We start from the raw sequence: 12,500 nt of genomic DNA, 5'->3' as shown, positions 1-12,500 counted from the left end.
CCAGCTCTCTGTACCGTGGCTTCTCTGGAGAGGCAGAGAGAGAGAGAGAGAGAGATGGTTAACATAGGGGCTAGTTCATGGGTTAGGGATGGGTTACAGTGTCCCAGCTCTCTGTACCGTGGCTTCTCTGGAGAGGCAGAGAGAGAGAGAGAGAGAGAGAGAGAGAGAGAGATGGTTAACATAGGGGCTAGTTCATGGGTTAGGGATGGGTTACAGTGTCCCAGCTCTCTGTACCGTGGCTTCTCTGGAGAGGCAGAGAGAGAGAGAGAGAGAGATGGTTAACATAGGGGCTAGTTCATGGGTTAGGGATGGGTTACAGTGTCCCAGCTCTCTGTACCGTGGCTTCTCTGGAGAGGCAGAGAGAGAGAGAGAGAGAGAGAGAGAGAGAGATGGTTAACATAGGGGCTAGTTCATGGGTTAGGGATGGGTTACAGTGTCCCAGCTCTCTGTACCGTGGCTTCTCTGGAGAGGCAGAGAAAGGCAGAGAGAGAGGCAGAGAGAGAGGCAGAGAGAGGCAGAGAGAGGCAGAGAGAGAGAGGCAGAGAGAGAGAAAGAGAGAGAGGGGGACATGGTTAACATAGGGGCTAGTTAATGGACTCGGGATGGATTACAGTGTCCCAGCTCTCTGTACCGTGGCTTCTATGGAGGGAGAGAAAGACACAGAAAGACACCAGGGTGTTAAAGTTAAATATTAATAATTCAAATGCCACGGGTTGTGTAAATGACAACCAGGGTGTTATACATGACAAATGGCTGATTGAACACACCCTGGAGTATTGGTAATGCAGTAGCAGAACATGTCATAACCTAGTAGCCTAGTGGTTAGAGTGGAGGGGTGACAGGGTAGCCTAGTGGTTAGAGTGGAGGGTTGGCAGGTAGCCTAGTGGTTAGAGTGGAGGGGCGGCAGGTAGACTAGTGGTTAGAGTGGAGGGGCGGCAGGTAGACTAGTGGTTAGAGTGGAGGGGCGGCAGGTAGTCTAGTGGTTAGAGTGGAGGGGCGGCAGGTAGTCTAGTGGTTAGAGTGGAGGGTTGGCAGGTAGAATAGTGGTTAGAGTGGAGGGGTGGCAGGTAGTCTAGTGGTTAGAGTGGAGGGGCGGCAGGTAGTCTAGTGGTTAGAGTGGAGGGGCGGCAGGTAGTCTAGTGGTTAGAGTGGAGGGGTGGCAGGTAGTCTAGTGGTTAGAGCGTTGGACTAGTAACCAAAACGTTGCAAGATAGAATCCCCCGAGCTGACAAGGTAAACATCTGTCATCAAATACAACAGGTATTCAGTGAAATACATACTATATACAGTAGAGAGGTTATATACAGTAGAGAGGTTATATACAGTAGAGAGACTATATACAGTAGAGAGGTTATAAAAGTAGAGAGGTTATATACAGTAGAGAGGCTATAGACAGTAGAGAGGTTATAGACAGTAGAGAGACTATATACAGTAGAGAGACTATATACAGTAGAGAGGTTATAAAAGTAGAGAGGTTATATACAGTAGAGAGGCTATAGACAGTAGAGAGGTTATATACAGTAGAGAGGCTATAGACAGTAGAGAGGTTATAGACAGTAGAGAGGTTATATACAGTAGAGAGGCTATAGACAGTAGAGAGGTTATAGACAGTAGAGAGGTTATAGACAGTAGAGAGGTTATAGAGAGTAGAGAGGATATATACAGTAGAGAGGTTATATACAGTAGAGAGGCTATAAAAGTAGAGAGGTTATATACAGTAGAGAGGTTATATACAGTAGTGAGGTTATATACAGTAGAGAGGTTATATACAGTAGAGAGGCTATATACAGTAGAGAGGCTATAGACAGTAGAGAGGTTATATAGAGTAGAGAGGCTATATACAGTAGAGAGGCTATATACAGAAGAGAGGTTATATACAGTAGAGAGGCTATATACAGTAGAGAGGCTATAGACAGTAGTGAGGCTATATACAGTAGAGAGGTTATATACAGTAGAGAGGCTATATACAGTAGAGAGGTTATATACAGTAGAGAGGTTATATACAGTAGAGAGGTTATATACAGTAGAGAGGCTATATACAGTAGAGAGGCTATATACAGTAGTGAGGTTATATACAGTAGAGAGGTTATATACAGTAGAGAGGCTATAGACAGTAGTGAGGTTATATACAGTAGAGAGGTTATATACAGTAGAGAGGCTATAGACAGTAGAGAGGCTATAGACAGTAGAGAGGCTATATACAGTAGTGAGGTTATATACAGTAGAGAGGTTATATACAGTAGTGAGGTTATATACAGTAGAGAGGTTATATACAGTAGAGAGGCTATAGACAGTAGAGAGGCTATAGACAGTAGTGAGGTTATATACAGTAGAGAGGTTATATACAGTAGAGAGGCTATAGACAGTAGAGAGGCTATATACAGTAGAGAGGTTATATACAGTAGAGAGGTTATATACAGTAGTGAGATAATATACAGTAGAGAGGTTATATACAGTAGTGAGGTTATATACAGTAGAGAGGTTATATACAGTAGAGGGGCTATAGACAGTAGTGAGGTTATATACAGTAGAGAGGTTATATACAGTAGAGAGGCTATAGACAGTAGAGAGGCTATAGACAGTAGAGAGGCTATAGACAGTAGTGAGGTTATATACAGTAGAGAGGTTATATACAGTAGAGAGGCTATAGACAGTAGAGAGGCTATATACAGTAGAGAGGTTATATACAGTAGAGAGGCTATAGACAGTAGAGAGGTTATATACAGTAGAGAGGTTATATACAGTAGAGAGGTTATATACAGTAGAGAGGTTATATACAGTAGAGAGGCTATAGACAGTAGTGAGGTTATATACAGTAGAGAGGCTATATACAGTAGAGAGGTTATATACAGTAGAGAGGCTATAGACAGTAGAGAGGCTATAGACAGTAGAGAGGCTATAGACAGTAGAGAGGCTATATACAGTAGAGAGGTTATATACAGTAGAGAGGCTACATACAGTAGCGAGGCTATAAAAGTAGAGAGGTTATATACAGTAGAGAGGCTATATACAGTAGAGAGGCTATATACAGTAGAGAGGTTATATACAGTAGAGAGGCTATATACAGTAGAGAGGTTATATACAGTAGAGATGCTATATACAGTAGAGAGGCTATATACAGTAGAGAGACTATATACAGTAGAGAGGCTATAGACAGTAGAGAGGTTATAAAAGTAGAGAGGTTATAAAAGTAGAGAGGTTATATACAGTAGAGAGGCTATATACAGTAGAGAGACTATATACAGTAGAGAGGTTATAAAATTAGAGAGGTTATATACAGTAGAGAGGCTATATACAGTAGAGAGACTATATACAGTAGAGAGACTATATACAGTAGAGAGGCTATATACAGTAGAGAGGCTATATACAGTAGAGAGGTTATAAAAGTAGAGAGGTTATATACAGTAGAGAGGTTATAAAAGTAGAGAGGTTATATACAGTAGAGAGGTTATATACAGTAGAGAGGTTATATACAGTAGAGAGGCTATATACAGTAGAGAGGCTATATACAGTAGAGAGGCTATATACAGTAGAGGGGCTATATACAGTAGAGAGGTTATATACAGTAGAGAGGCTATATACAATAGAGAGGCTATAGACAGTAGAGAGGTTATAAAAGTAGAGAGGTTATATACAGTAGAGAGGTTATAAAAGTAGAGAGGTTATAAAAGTAGAGAGGTTATATACAGTAGAGAGGTTATAAAAGTAGAGAGGTTATATACAGTAGAGAGGCTATAGACAGTAGTGAGGTTATATACAGTAGAGAGGTTATAGACAGTAGAGAGGCTATAGACAGTAGAGAGGCTATAGACAGTAGTGAGGCTATACCGAGTAGAGGGACTATGTACAGTAGAGAGGTTATATACAGTAGTGAGGCTATATAGAGTAGAGAGGCTATATACAGGCACCGGTTCGTCGAGCTAATTTGTGTGTGTGTGTGTGTGTGTGTGTGTGTACGCAGTAGCTTGACTCACTGTCTGTGGCATCGGAGTAGAAGGACAGAGCCGTGTCCAGAGACAAACAGTCCACTGTGACCTCTCCTCCCTGGACACGGTGCCAGTTGTGTCTCAGAGGGGACGTCCCGGCGAACTTGTCATGGAAACCAGTCCTGGAGCTGTCGTTCATACCTATCAGGACGTCATCCAGAGCCCACTGGGCTGAGTGTTTACCTGCGGAGGGACAGAGATACTCTGTATGACGCTTGACCCTTGACCCTTGTCACCCTATTGACCTTTCCAGCACGTTTCCAGATTTAAAAAAATGGTGGATGAATAACAAGGCCAGCTCTGTTTGGCTCGGCTCGGGCCAATTGTATGAAAGGTATAAGAGTAGTGCTATTTCCTGTACACTGTGGGCTGTAAGAGTAGTTCTACTTCCTGTATGATGTGGACTGTAAGAGTAGTTCTACTTCCTGTATGATGTGGGCTGTAAGAGTAGTTCTATTTCCTGTATACTGTGGACTGTAAGAGTAGTTCTACTTCCTGTATGATGTGGGCTGTAAGAGTAGTTCTACTTCCTGTATACTGTGGACTGTAAGAGTAGTTCTATTTCCTGTATACTGTGGGCTGTAAGAGTAGTTCTATTTCCTGTATACTGTGGGCTGTAAGAGTAGTTCTATTTCCTGTATACTGTGGACTGTAAGAGTAGTTCTATTTCCTGTATACTGTGGGCTGTAAGAGTAGTTCTATTTCCTGTATACTGTGGGCTGTAAGAGTAGTTCTATTTCCTGTATACTGTGGGCTGTAAGAGTAGTTCTATTTCCTGTATACTGTGGGCTGTAAGAGTAGTTCTATTTCCTGTATACTGTGGGCTGTAAGAGTAGTTCTATTTCCTGTATACTGTGGGCTGTAAGAGTAGTTCTATTTCCTGTATACTGTGGGCTGTAAGAGTAGTTCTATTTCCTGTATACTGTGGGCTGTAAGAGTAGTTCTATTTCCTGTATACTGTGGGCTGTAAGAGTAGTTCTATTTCCTGTATACTGTGGGCTGTAAGAGTAGTTCTATTTCCTGTATACTGTGGGCTGTAAGAGTAGTTCTATTTCCTGTATACTGTGGGCTGTAAGAGTAGTTCTATTTCCTGTATACTGTAGGCAACAAATATATAGGTACCAAATATACACTACCATTCAAAAGTTTGTGGTCACATAGAATGTCCATTTTCTGTCCATTAAAATAACATCAAATTGATCAGAAATACAGTGTAGACATTGCTCATGTTGTAAATGACTATTGTGGTTGGGATAAAAAAAAAGAAGGTTTTTAATGTAATATCTACATTGGCGTATAGAGGTGTCATGGATCCTTCTGGAACTTTCATTGTGCACACCAGGCCCCTGTTCCCGCTGATTGTACTTGTATATATGTGTCTGTTGGTCACCATGGTGCTGTCCAGTATTGTTACCATGTCTGTTGGTCACCATGGTGCTGTCCAGTATTGTTACCATGTCTGTTGGTCACCATGGTGCTGTCCAGTATTGTTACCATGTCTGTTGGTCACCATGGTGCTGTCCAGTATTGTTACCATGTCTGTTGGTCACCATGGTGCTGTCCAGTATTGTTACCATGTCTGTTGGTCACCATGGTGCTGTCCAGTATTGTTACCATGTCTGTTGGTCACCATGGTGCTGTCCAGTATTGTTACCATGTCTGTTGGTCACCATGGTGCTGTCCAGTATTGTTACCATGTCTGTTGGTCACCATGGTGCTGTCCAGTATTGTTACCATGTCTGTTGGTCACCATGGTGCTGCCCAGTATTGTTACCATGTCTGTTGGTCACCATGGTGCTGTCCAGTATTGTTACCATGTCTGTTGGTCACCATGGTGCTGCCCAGTATTGTTACCATGTCTGTTGGTCACCATGGTGCTGCCCAGTATTGTTACCATGTCTGTTGTTACCATGGTGCTGCCCAGTATTGTTACCATGTCTATTGTTACCATGTCTGTTGGTCACCATGGTGCTGCCCAGTATTGTTACCATGTCTGTTGGTGCGTGAGAGTACCTGTGCTGTGTGTTTGGGCTTTCGTGCCCTTGTGGATTGCGTAGATGTGGGCTATAAGAAGCAGGTCTGACTCCTCACCTTGCTGTGGGCTATTAGAGGCAAATCTGACTCCTCACCTCGCTGTGGGCTATTAGAGGCAGGTATGACTCCTCACCTTGCTGTGGGCTATTAGAGGCAGGTATGACTCCTCACCTTGCTGTGGGCTATTAGAGGCAGGTCTGACTCCTCACCTTGCTGTGGGCTATTAGAGGCAGGTCTGACTCCTCACCTTGCTGTGGGCTATTAGAGGCAGGTCTGACTCCTCACCTTGCTGTGGGCTATTAGAGGCAGGTATGACTCCTCACCTCGCTGTGGGCTATTAGAGGCAGGTCTGACTCCTCACCTTGCTGTGGGCTATTAGAGGCAGGTATGACTCCTCACCTTGCTGTGGGCTATTAGAGGCAGGTATGACTCCTCACCTTGCTGTGGGCTATTAGAGGCAGGTATGACTCCTCACCTTGCTGTGGGCTATTAGAGGCAGGTCTGACTCCTCACCTTGCTGTGGGCTATTAGAGGCAGGTCTGACTCCTCACCTTGCTGTGGGCTATTAGAGGCAGGTCTGACTCCTCACCTTGCTGTGGGCTATTAGAGGCAGGTCTGACTCCTCACCTTGCTGTGGGCTATTAGAGGCAGGTCTGACTCCTCACCTTGCTGTGGGCTATTAGAGGCAGGTATGACTCCTCACCTTGCTGTGGGCTATTAGAGGCAGGTATGACTCCTCACCTTGCTGTGGGCTATTAGAGGCAGATATGACTCCTCACCTTGCTGTGGGCTATTAGAGGCAGGTATGACTCCTCACCTTGCTGTGGGCTATTAGAGGCAGGTCTGACTCCTCACCTCGCTGTGGGCTATTAGAGGCAGGTATGACTCCTCACCTTGCTGTGGCTGCCACCAGCGGAACACTGTGTAGGGGGTCTTGGCGGCTGGAGGCAGTTCAATGGTCACCACCTGGGGTTCCAGGAAGGAGCCAAAGTCCAGCTCTCTCAGGAACTGCCACTGTACCCCGTTGTTGGTTGAGAACTGGACAACCACTCCTGGAGGACCAGATGAGGAAAGAGAAGGAGACGGGGGCAGGAGGAGGAGAGGAGGGGGAGGAGAGAGGGGGGAGGAGAGGAGGAGGGGGAGGAGAGGAGGGGGAGGAGAGGAGAGGAGGAGGAGAGGAGGAGAGGAGGGGAGGAGAGGAGGGGGAGGAGAGGAGGAGGGGGGAGGAGAGGAGGAGGGGAGGAGAGGAGGAGAGGAGGAGGAGAGGAGGAGGAGGAGGAGAGGAGGAGGGGGGAAAAGGAGAGGAGAGGAGGGGGAGGAGAGGAGGGGGAGGAGAGGAGGAGGGGGAGGAGAGGAGGAGGAGAGGAGGGGGAGGAGAGGAGAGGAGGAGGAGAGGAGGAGAGGAGGGGAGGAGGGGAGGGGGAGGAGGAGAGGAGGAGGGGGAAAAGGAGAGGAGAGGAGGGGGAGGAGAGGAGGAGGGAGGAGAGGAGGAGGAGGAGAGGAGGGGGGAGGAGAGGAGGAGAGGAGGAGGAGAGGAGGAGGAGGAGGAGGTGAGGAGGAGGGGGAAAAAGGAGAGGAGAGGAGGGGGAGGACATGAGGAGGAGGAGGGGAGGAGGAGGAGAGGAGGAGGGGAGAGGAGGAGGAGGAGAGGAGGAGGAGAGGAGGAGGAGGAGGAGAGGAGGAGGGGGAAAAGGAGAGGAGAGGAGGGGGGGCATGAGGAGGAGGAGGGGAGGGGAGGAGAGGAGGAGGGGAGAGGAGGAGGAGGAGAGGAGGAGGAGGAGGAGAGGAGGAGGAGGAGGAGGAGAGGAGGGGGCAGGAGGAGGAGAGGGAGGGGGAGGGAGAGGAGGAGGGGGAGGAGAGGAGGGGGCAGGAGGAGGAGAGAGAGGAGGGGGAGGAGAGGAGGAGGAGGAGGAGAGGAGGGGGAGGAGAGGAGGGGGAGGAGAGGAGAGGAGGGGGGAGGACATGAGGAGGAGGAGGGGAGGAGGAGGAGGAGGAGGAGGGGAGAGGAGGAGGGGGAAAGAAGGGGGAGGAGATGAGGAGGAGGAGGAGGAGGAGGAGGGGGAGGAGGAGGAGGAGGAGGAGAGGAGGGGGAGAGGAGGGGGAAGATGAGGAGGTGGAGGAGGAGGGGAGTAGAAGGAGAGAAGGAGAGGGAGAGGAGTTAGGAGATGAGGAGGGAGGAGGGGAGGAGAGGAGGAGGAGAGGAGGAGAGGAGGGGAGGAGAGGAGGAGAGGAGGAGAAGAAGAGGAGGGGAGGAGGAGGAGAGTAGTAGGAGAGGAGGAGAGGAGGGGAGGAGAGGAGGAGAGGAGGAGAAGAAGAGGAGGGGAGGAGGAGGAGAGTAGTAGGAGAGGAGGAGAGGAGGAGAGGAGGAGGAGGAGGAGGAGGAGGAGGAGGAGGAGGAGGAGGAGGAGGAGGAGGAGGAGGAGGAGGAGAGGAGGAGGAGAGGAGGAGGAGAGGAGGAGGAGAGGAGGAGAGGAGGAGGAGGAGGAGAGGAGGAGGAGGAGGAGGAGAGGAGGAGAGGAGGAGAGGAGGAGAGGAGGAGGAGAGGAGGAGAGGAGGAGGAGGAGAGGAGGAGAGGAGGAGAGTAGGTGGAAAGGAGGAGAGGAGGAGGAGAGGAGGAGAGGAGGAGAGGAGGAGAGTAGTAGGAGAGGAAGAGAGGAGGAGAGGAGGAGAGGAGGAGAGGAGGAGAGGAAGAGAGGAGGAGAGGAGGAGAGTAGGAGAGGAGGAGAGGAGGAGAGGAGGAGAGGAGGAGAAAGGTCAGAAATCAAATCAAATCAAATCCAATTGTATTTGTCACATACACATGGTTAGCAGATGTTAATGCAAGTGTAGCGAAATGCTTGTGTTTCTAGTTCCGACAATGCAGTAATAACCAACAAGTAATCTAACTAACAATTCCACAACTACTGCCTTATACACTCAAGTGTAAAGGGATAAAGAATATGTACATAAAGATATATGAATGAGTGATGGTACAGAGCAGCATAGGCAAGTTACAGTAGCTGGTATTGAGTGCAGTATATACATATGAGATGAGTATGTAAACAAAGTGGCATAGTTAAAGTGGCTAGTGATACATGTATTACATAAGGATGCAGTAGATGATATAGAGTACAGTATATACGTATGCATATGAGATGAATAATGTAGGGAACATTATATTAGGTAGCATTGTTTAAAGTGGCTAGTGATATATTTTACATAATTTCCCATCAATTCCCATTATTAAAGTGGCTGGAGTTGAGTCAGTGTGTTGGCAGCAGCCACTCAACGTTAGTGGTGGCTGTTTAACAGTCTGATGGCCTTGAGATAGAAGCTGTTTTTCAGTCTCTCGGTCCCAGCTTTGATGCACCTGTACTGACCTCGCCTTCTGGGTGATAGCAGGGTGAACAGGCAGTGGCTCGGGTGGTTGATGTCCTTGATGATCTTCATGGCCTTCCTGTAACATCGGGTGGTGTAGGTGTCCTGGAGGGCAGGTAGTTTGCCCCCGGTGATACGTTGTGCAGACCTCACTACCCTCTGGAGAGCCTTACGGTTGTGGGTGGAGCAGTTGCCGTACCAGGCGGTGATACAGCCCGACAGGATGCTCTCGATTGTGCATCTGTAGAAGTTTGAGTGCTTTTGGTGACAAGCCAAATTTCTTCAGCCTCCTGGGGTTGAAGAGGCGCTGCTGCGCCTTCTTCACGATGCTGTCTGTGTGGGTGGACCAATTCAGTTTGTCTGTGATGTGTACGCCGAGGAACTTAAAACTGACTACCCTCTCCACTGCTGTCCCGTCGATGTGGATAGGGGGGTGCTCCCTCTGCTGTTTCCTGAAGTCCACAATCATCTCCTTAGTTTTGTTGACGTTGAGTGTGAGGTTATTTTCCTGACACCACACTCCGAGGGCCCTCACCTCCTCCCTGTAGGCCGTCTCGTCGTTGTTGGTAATCAAGCCTACCACTGTTGTGTCGTCCGCAAACTTGATGATTGAGTTGGAGGCGTGCGTGGCCACGCAGTCGTGGGTGAACAGGGAGTACAGGAGAGGGCTCAGAACGCACCCTTGTGGGGCCCCAGTGTTGAGGATCAGCGGGGAGGAGATGTTGTTGCCTACCCTCACCACCTGGGGGCGGCCCGTCAGGAAGTCCAGTACCCAGTTGCACAGGGCAGGGTCGAGACCCAGGGTCTCGAGCTTGATGATGAGCTTGGAGGGTACTATGGGTGTTGAATGCCGAGCTGTAGTCGATGAACAGCATTCTCACATAGGTTTTTCTCTTGTCCAGATGGGTTTGGGTAGTGTGCAGTGTGGTTGAGATTGCATCTTAAAGAATACAATACAACAATACTGTCCTTTAAAATCCATGAAGGGATGAGAATAAGTAACAAAGTTTTCATTGTTAAGGTGCATTATGGGTCGTAACAGTACATCAAGTTGCCCTCCTCACAGACATCTGGGAGATGACTAAAGGTCTGACTCAAAAATCAAAATATCTTTGTGGTTCACAATACGCTGACACAGATTGTTTTTAAAGACCATCATTGTTTTATTCTAACTTTTGAAAAGGATCTGCTGAAACACAAGGCTTCAATAGTCAATCAAATGGACAGGAGACACAGGGCAGGGAAAAGCCTGAGAGCTACTGAATATAATCCACACTGCAGTGTCAGTAAACCACCACACGGTGGAAGCAGAGAGACCCATTGAGTTCGGCTATGAGTTTAAAGAGACCTCCTGCCCAATGTATGACCATATTAGAGAGACATATTTCCCTCAGATTACACAGATCCACAAAGAATTCGAAAACAAATCCAATTTTGATAAACTCCCATATCAACTGGTTGAAATACCACAGTGTGCCATCACAGCAGCAAGATGTGTGACCTGTTGCCACAAGAAAAGGGCAACCAGTGAAGAACAAAGACCATTGTAAATACAACCCATATTTATGCTTATTTATTTTCCCTTGTGTCCTTTAACCATTTGTACATTGTTAAAACACTGTAAATATATAATATGACATTTGTAATGTATTTATTGTTTTGAAACTTCTGTATGTGTAATGTTTACTGTTAATTTTAATTGTTTATTTCACTTTTGTATATTATCTACCTCACTTGCTTTGGCAATGTTAACCCATGTTTCCCGTGCCAATAAAGCCCCTTGAATTGAATTGAATTGAATTGAATTGAGAGCTTAAGTGGGACATCGTCAGTAGCGATGGTGATGGTGATGGTCAGTCACCTTCGTTGCGGGAGCGAGGTCTAGTGCAGGTGGGTCCAACGTTCTTCCCTCCGATTCGGATGTAGAACTGCACCAGCCTGCATGGACAGACGGACGGACGGGACGGACAGACAAGACAAGACACACAGGAGGACACAGGTTTTAGTTCACTGGAAACTGGAATCTACAGTTCCGTGTTTTGCAGGCTTTTGTTCCAGTCCAGCACTAAACTGACTGTCTAAACTGACCAGGATTTTAGTTAAAGAGTTTAAGGAAGAAAAAGGAATACAAGCAACACTGCAGCCCTCAGGTGTAAATCTGATCACCCAGGAGAACGTGTGTACTGACCGTATGTTGGTAGTATCCAGGGTGACAGTCAGTGCCTGTCTTTTCCCAGAGCTGCTGAAGTACAGGGCTTTGCCCTCGCTGATGGTACCACAGCCGCCTCCAACCTGACCCCCACTCAGGCTCTGCCACAGCGGGCTCAGCTTGCTCTCAAAGCCCTCCACCAGCTCTGTGGGACTGGCCACTGCTGGCACACAGCTGTCCTGTTCCACTGGGGAACACGTAGACACACAAGAGAAAGCAACACATTGTTTATCACAATCACTAAACTGTTTTCAACAACTCCCATTCTCAACTATCAGAGGTCTACTCTTCCTTCTCCATTTCACCATCTCTTTTCTCCTCTCCTCTCCTCCCTCCCTCCCCTCCCTCCCTCCCTCCCTCCCTCCCTCCCTCCCTCCCTCCCCCTCCCTCCCTCCCTCCCTCCCCCTCCCTCCCTCCCTCCCTCCCTCCCTCCCTCCCTCCCTCCCTCCTCCTCTGTCTCCTCTCTCTCTCTCTCTCTCTCTCTCTCTCTCTCTCTCTCTCTCTCTCTCTCTCTCTCTCTCTCTCTCTCTCTCTCTCTCTCTCTCTCTCTCTCTCTCTCTCTCTCTCTCTCTCTCCCTCTCTCCCTCTCTCTCTCTCTCCTCTCTCTCTCTCTCTCTCTCTCTCTCTCTCTCTCCCTCTCTCTCTCTCTCCCTCCTCCCTCTCTCTCTACCCCTTCTCTCCCTCCCTCTCTCCCTCCTATTCGTTCCTCTCCTCTCTCTCTCAGTACTTACCTGTATAGCCCATATCACAGAAGCATACTCCAGAGATACAGTCTCCGTGTCCTCCACAATGGTTGGGACAGGGCTCAGAGATGTAGACTCCGTCTAGGGCGAAGGCTGGAGCGTCCCGGTACACACTACTCTCCTGGAACCACCGGAACCGCGTTTTACTGTGTGGGGAAGTGGGTGGGGTAG

The 12,500-nt window shown here is 48.0% G+C and overlaps 1 protein-coding gene across 2 annotated transcripts in view; it reads right to left on the bottom strand.

Moving 5' to 3' along the window:
* The window catches only part of LOC124032171 (reelin-like), a 338,397-nt gene that overhangs the window by 53,636 nt on the left and 272,261 nt on the right, over nt 1-12,500 (bottom strand). For both annotated transcript variants that reach the window (XM_046344341.1, XM_046344351.1), the window contains exons 30-34: nt 12,318-12,475; nt 11,566-11,773; nt 11,239-11,315; nt 6,914-7,072; nt 3,975-4,169 (exon numbers count right to left, since the gene is read on the bottom strand). In XM_046344341.1, coding sequence (XP_046200297.1) covers nt 3,975-4,169; nt 6,914-7,072; nt 11,239-11,315; nt 11,566-11,773; nt 12,318-12,475 — 797 coding nt within the window. The remainder of the gene's footprint in view (nt 1-3,974; nt 4,170-6,913; nt 7,073-11,238; nt 11,316-11,565; nt 11,774-12,317; nt 12,476-12,500) is intronic.

This window comes from Oncorhynchus gorbuscha, linkage group LG01, assembly GCF_021184085.1.
Source record: "Oncorhynchus gorbuscha isolate QuinsamMale2020 ecotype Even-year linkage group LG01, OgorEven_v1.0, whole genome shotgun sequence".
NCBI classification, from domain to species: domain Eukaryota; kingdom Metazoa; phylum Chordata; class Actinopteri; order Salmoniformes; family Salmonidae; genus Oncorhynchus; species Oncorhynchus gorbuscha.
This window is presented reverse-complemented; position numbering and strand designations above follow the sequence as displayed.